General features: G+C 32.4%; 1 protein-coding gene across 3 annotated transcripts in view; it reads left to right on the forward strand.

Moving 5' to 3' along the window:
• Positions 1-2,811: 2,811 nt before the first annotated feature.
• Positions 2,812-5,565, forward strand: part of LOC117174240 (gephyrin) — a 309,691-nt gene continuing 306,937 nt past the window's right edge. For 2 of the 3 annotated variants that reach the window (XM_033363135.1, XM_033363138.1), the window contains exon 1: positions 2,812-3,027. In XM_033363135.1, coding sequence (XP_033219026.1) covers positions 2,964-3,027 — 64 coding nt within the window. In that variant the 5' untranslated portion in view covers positions 2,812-2,963. The remainder of the gene's footprint in view (positions 3,028-5,565) is intronic. The other variant, XM_033363137.1, reaches the window with a different exon arrangement.

The following is a 5,565-nucleotide window of genomic DNA, read 5'->3' on the forward strand; positions in this document are numbered from 1 at the left end:
TTCTAAAAATATTATGTAATTTTGAGACATTTTTTTAAAATGTTTAACAAATTTCTATTAATTTTTTAAAATATTTGTTTAAACATTTGAAAAGTGGTTAACGTATTCTTTCTATACGCTATATATTCAGAAACGTAAATATATGGTTTCTATTTTATTTCATTTTTTTAGTTAGCGAGAAAGAACTGCTTGAGCAAATAAAGATTGTTTAAACAAATAGAAATTTATTGGACATAAAGAAAAATGTATCAAAATTATGAAATTATTCAACAAAACGTGGGATAGCATATTAATTTGAAAAGAAAGTTGATATCTCTGGCTCCATTTTTAGAAATGATGAAGATAGACAATAATTAATTGTTTAAATAATTACAAAAATTATTATAAAAGTGTAATACTCCAGAAAATTATAAATAAGTACATTTTAATCAGAAAACACAATTATTTTCTACATTGTTTAAGTACAAATAATTGTTTAAATAATTTATATTTCTTGAAACAATTGAAAATTGTTTAAAAAGACATGGGAGATATTCAAATTATTCATTAGTAATTATTTGTATAAAAAAGGCGACGGAAATTGCTAAAAAGTAACAATGATACGTAAAAATGTAGTTCTTTTAATTTTGGGTGATGTTTGTGTGGCTGCGGCGAGGGTGAGGGTGGGTTGGAAATGAAAGTTATTAGAATGGCTTTATTTTGTAGACACACCTCTTTAATTCCTAGAAAACTTGGCACGTTTCAATGAAACCCTGGAACACAATTTCAATTTTTCGAAAATATTTAAAGAATAAAAAAGTACTAGTATATATAGACTTTCTGGCTATCTTTTAGGAAAAAGTGTAAGTATGTAAAAATCATTAGAGGCCTATAATTATTTTCCTATAATGCAATTACTATAATTTTCACGACTTTATGGTTAATAATAAGAATAATTATTCGATTAATTATAGGAAAAATTATAGTAAAATAATTATATAAATTAATAATATTGAAATATTGAAATAATTATTGCAAAAAGTAGAAGATACCCATAACTTTTAAGTTTCATTGTGCATCCATTCTTAAACAAAGCTTCTTTAAATATGTCAATTTTTATGTACTATTGTGTGAGTAGTTTAAAATAAATGATTCATTTATATTTCCTTCTACCATTTGCAATAATTATTTTAATATTATTAATTCCTATCATTATTTTCCTACAATTTTTTTTATAATAATTATTTCAATCATTATTCCTGTAATCGCGAAAAAATTATGGGAAATTAATTATAGGTCTATAATGATTTCCACGACAATAAAATATCAGAAGACCAAATGTAAAATCTGTATTTATGTATTTTTTTAATTGCTTCCTTATATTTTTAACCAAAAATCCTCCCGAAAGAAAAGAAATTGAAGTGAAGAACAAATATAATCACCAGATGAGGAACTAGTCAGCTATAACTAAAAAAATCTTCCCTATGTATTGTTTTCTGATATCTATATATCAACTAAATTCAATCCATCAACTAAATTGTGAAGCACTTTGGAAAAATAAATTTTCCCGCCGTTATCACGATTCGAATGGTAGCCGGATTGACAGTTTGGAACAATGCCATGCATTTATCTCACTCTAGATTTTCCACCAAACGGAACAACAGAGAAAAATCTAGTGCGATAAACGCGTGGCATCGTCACATAGTAGAACGATAGGAAGATACATTTTCCGTTTGCATTCGAAAGCCGTGTAAATACACACATATGAGTGAAAGAGAGACTATTCCGATCGTCCTCCAGCTTTTTTCACTTTTGTAGACTTTCTGCAGGCAGGCCGGCAAGCAGAAGCATGAAAAGGCCTTCAGTAAGAAAAATACTTCCCACATCTTTGTCCTTTCCCCTCCTTCCCTTCCCTTTTTATGATAGATAATGATTGGAAAATGCATCCGAAGTAATTTCTTAATCCTAAAATAGAATGTGGGAGTAACAAATAAAAAAACAATTGATCTTCTTTAATTAAAAATTTATGTATTTGAATAAAAAATTTTTTTTTAAGCGGCAGCTGGAGACAACGACACCTTTCAAGGATCCCATCGTATAATTTAAGTTTTATTTTTCCCTGAACTCCATTTATTTCTTTTTAAAAAAAATAATACTTTTAATAAGAATTTTTCAGGAATATGTACCTTTTCTCTGTTCTATTTAATAAAATCTGGAAAGTTTTCAACTTTTCCAATGAAGAGCAGTCATGAAATTCGGTTATATTATTCTAAGGGTCTATTTAAAAATGAGAAACACTCTAGAATTATATTTTAGTTTTTATAATTATAAATGAAATACTTGCTGGAGTGATTCATGAACTTAAATTACTTCAAATTCAAAATCACTTTTTTGTAATTTAGGTCTTCATCGACTTATTAAAAAAACGTATGCTATAACATCTATCAGTATATTATTTAATTATTCTTAATTCTTTTTTGGTAATTTTAATTTATATCACATTGTCGGGAATAAACAAGAATTTAATTTTGAAACTCGATAGAGACGAAATTAATCATTTGCATAAAAAAAATTATTCTTTTCTCTGAACTCAGAAGTCATAACCTCTTTTTTTACTAATATCGAATTTATTGTATCTGTCACTCCAAAATCTTATTTTAAGATAAGGGAAATTTCAATTTCAGCATTTCTCAATTATTATCTATTCTAAATATTAAATCTGAATATTTAAATAATTCAAAATCAGCGCGCTAACAGCAACCAATCGGGTTATCGGCGCGACGCAAGTGCAGTTGAAAAAGTTCCTAAAAATGTGAGCAGTGGAGCACTAGTTCAAAAGGCTTTGACTCGTTGGTCTCCTTTAATCATCGTTGCGTATGGAGTACGTGTATAGATCGGCATAAAGCTTGATTAATTATTACGAATTGCACACGGTTCGAATAGATTATTTTATTCATTTTGTTGTTTACGCGTTTAAGAAGAAAATGGTTCCAATAAAATTCGCTATCTTGACTGGTGAGGCAAAAATGATTATTTACTACGTAATAGGTGATGATGCATATGAATACATAAATATGAACCTATGAACTTCTCATTTTAGTTTTAAAATAAGGTACTTATGTCATTTTCCACCCGTTCCACTTTTCTCATACTTCTGCAGTTTTTGAACCAATCTCCTTTTTGGCAATCTAAACTTTAAAAAATCAAATTCGTAGACCAAAGTTGCCAATGACCAGGCTTGGTGGACTATAGGGGGGCTTAGCGCAATCTGTGCCGGGCGCAGAAACTGAAGTCAGCGTTCATGGGCCAGTGCACCTGTGCTTTGATCGTGTGTATCTAGGATTTCATTATGAAGCAAAATGAAGCAAATAAATAGTGTACGACTGGCTTTGTAACGCTTTATAATAAAAAGGTGTTTCGGGTTTAAATCTTGTGAAAAAGTACAAATCTTGCAGACGTTTCGTAAACATTGCAGTTCACTTCTTTAGGGCTGAGCTTCTCTAACTTCTCGGACTCCCTTCGTTAGGTTAGCCCTGAATAAGTGAACAACACTGTTCACAAAATGTCGAAAAGATTCTTAGTTTTCCACACGATTTAAACCCGAAGCACCTGCTTTTTATCATAATGAATGATCGTAAAAGCATTAAATCTATTTGCAAAGCTTTCCTTCAGGCACGTAGTAATAATGAGACCGATCATGCTGTACAAAGCGCCTCGAGTTTTGATTGCGGTATCTGCACCTTAACTGAATCTGCTCTACTGGGGTACGTTCAAGACGACCACACAGATGCACTCCAAAGCCGTTCAGCAATGTTGGGGGAACGGCTTTGAGTGCACACGTCTGATCGTCTTGAATGTACCCCGGGAGAAAGAGATAGTAACGCGTAGTGAGCTTGCGCCATTACGTAGTAAAGGCAGAGTTTGCACCGTCAAAACACATACATGCAGATCGTTCTCCTCATTATAACTCCGTGGTTTCACGCTCTTTTCACCCATCGCAATCTTACTGAAAATTATAGCAGCAATGTATCATATTTAATACTGCTTTCCAACGGATAAACCTAGTGACTTTTGCGATAGAGGTTATTTTCTCATGCGCATGTATCGGAAAATAGTCTCTGTGGCAAATGTCACTTACTAGGTTTTTCTATTGGAAAGCAGAATTCATACACTGATGTTAAATTCAGTTCCCCCACACCGCCCCCTTAGGGTGGAAGTGGTGGAAGGTTCTAAATCTTATTTGGGAACCCCCATTTTTTATTGCATATTCGGACCCTTTGGATAAAAATGCGTATGATTTGTCAAAAACATTTTTCTCGTTTCGCGATAGATGACGCTGTAATCGACAAAATTTAATTTTTCTTCATTTAACTTTGACTGAGATTGTACGCTTAAGATTCTGTAAAGCTCGAAATTAGTCTTAAAACAAACTAATATTTTAGCGTAATCCGGGAACATTGATGTGGACGTAGCAGTTTTCTGTTTCCTTCGGGGTGCTTGATTGACGTGAGCCACCTTGCCTCTCACGATTCGAGGTACTCAGGGAATCATCTTTTAATTAAAATAAATGCTCAAAATGATGACCGGCTACCGTGCACTTATTAATCCGTAATTCAAATGAATTTACACAACGGAGAAGTGTATCTTCTTTAATTTCAGCACATGCACTTGTAATTCGGTCAATTATATTCTCAAGTGTTGTTGATTTTTCTTTGTACACTTTAGATAGCCCCACAAAAAGAAATCTGGTGAAATAAGACTTAGCGATCTTGCAGGCCAATTTATCGGACCGCCTCTACCAAGCCATTCTTCCAGCTTCTCCATACACCAGAACCATTTCAATTTTTTCTCGTACGGTTAGATTCTCCATTTTAAAGTAGTATTCGGAATAATCTTTGATCTAACTAAAATGAGTTTTATCTTAAATGTATTTTTTTCTAATTTAGTGTATTTAAGAGAAAAAAAGTAAACGATTTCGTAATGTTTCGATAGCCTCCGCTGACCTCAATCTACAATAATGCCAGAGATGAAACTTAGGAATATTCAGGAAACACTGTTAATGTAAACGTATCCGAAGCACTATTCCCCTTATTTTTAACCGACTTCAAAAAGAAGGAGGTTCTACTTATGCGTCGTGATGTATTTCTTTTATGTACGAGTTTTCATTGCACTCGGTCAGCGATTCTGTAGCGATTTGAAAAATTCTTTTTTTTTCGTGGTCAGTCATGTCACAATGAAAATGGTGTACTTTTTATTGTTAATGTTTTTCAGAATCGTAAGCGTGCATTCTCAGTAACAGTAAAATGAAGAAAAATTGAATTTCGTCGATTACAGCGCCATCTATCGCGAAACGAGAAAAATGTTTTAGACCAATCATACACATTTTTATCCAAAGAATCCGAATATGCAATAAAGAATAAGGGTTCCCATTTAAGATTTCGAACTTGCCCCCACCCCCAGGGGGTCGTGTTGGGGAACCGATGTTAACATCAGTGTATGTACTCCTCAGAGTGATTGAATTTTGATTCATAACAATTGTTCATAGAGTGTCTATTTTTCGAGATATTTGAAAGGTTAAATTTTAAA

Source organism: Belonocnema kinseyi, chromosome 6 (genome assembly GCF_010883055.1).
Source record: "Belonocnema kinseyi isolate 2016_QV_RU_SX_M_011 chromosome 6, B_treatae_v1, whole genome shotgun sequence".
Lineage (NCBI taxonomy): Eukaryota > Metazoa > Arthropoda > Insecta > Hymenoptera > Cynipidae > Belonocnema > Belonocnema kinseyi.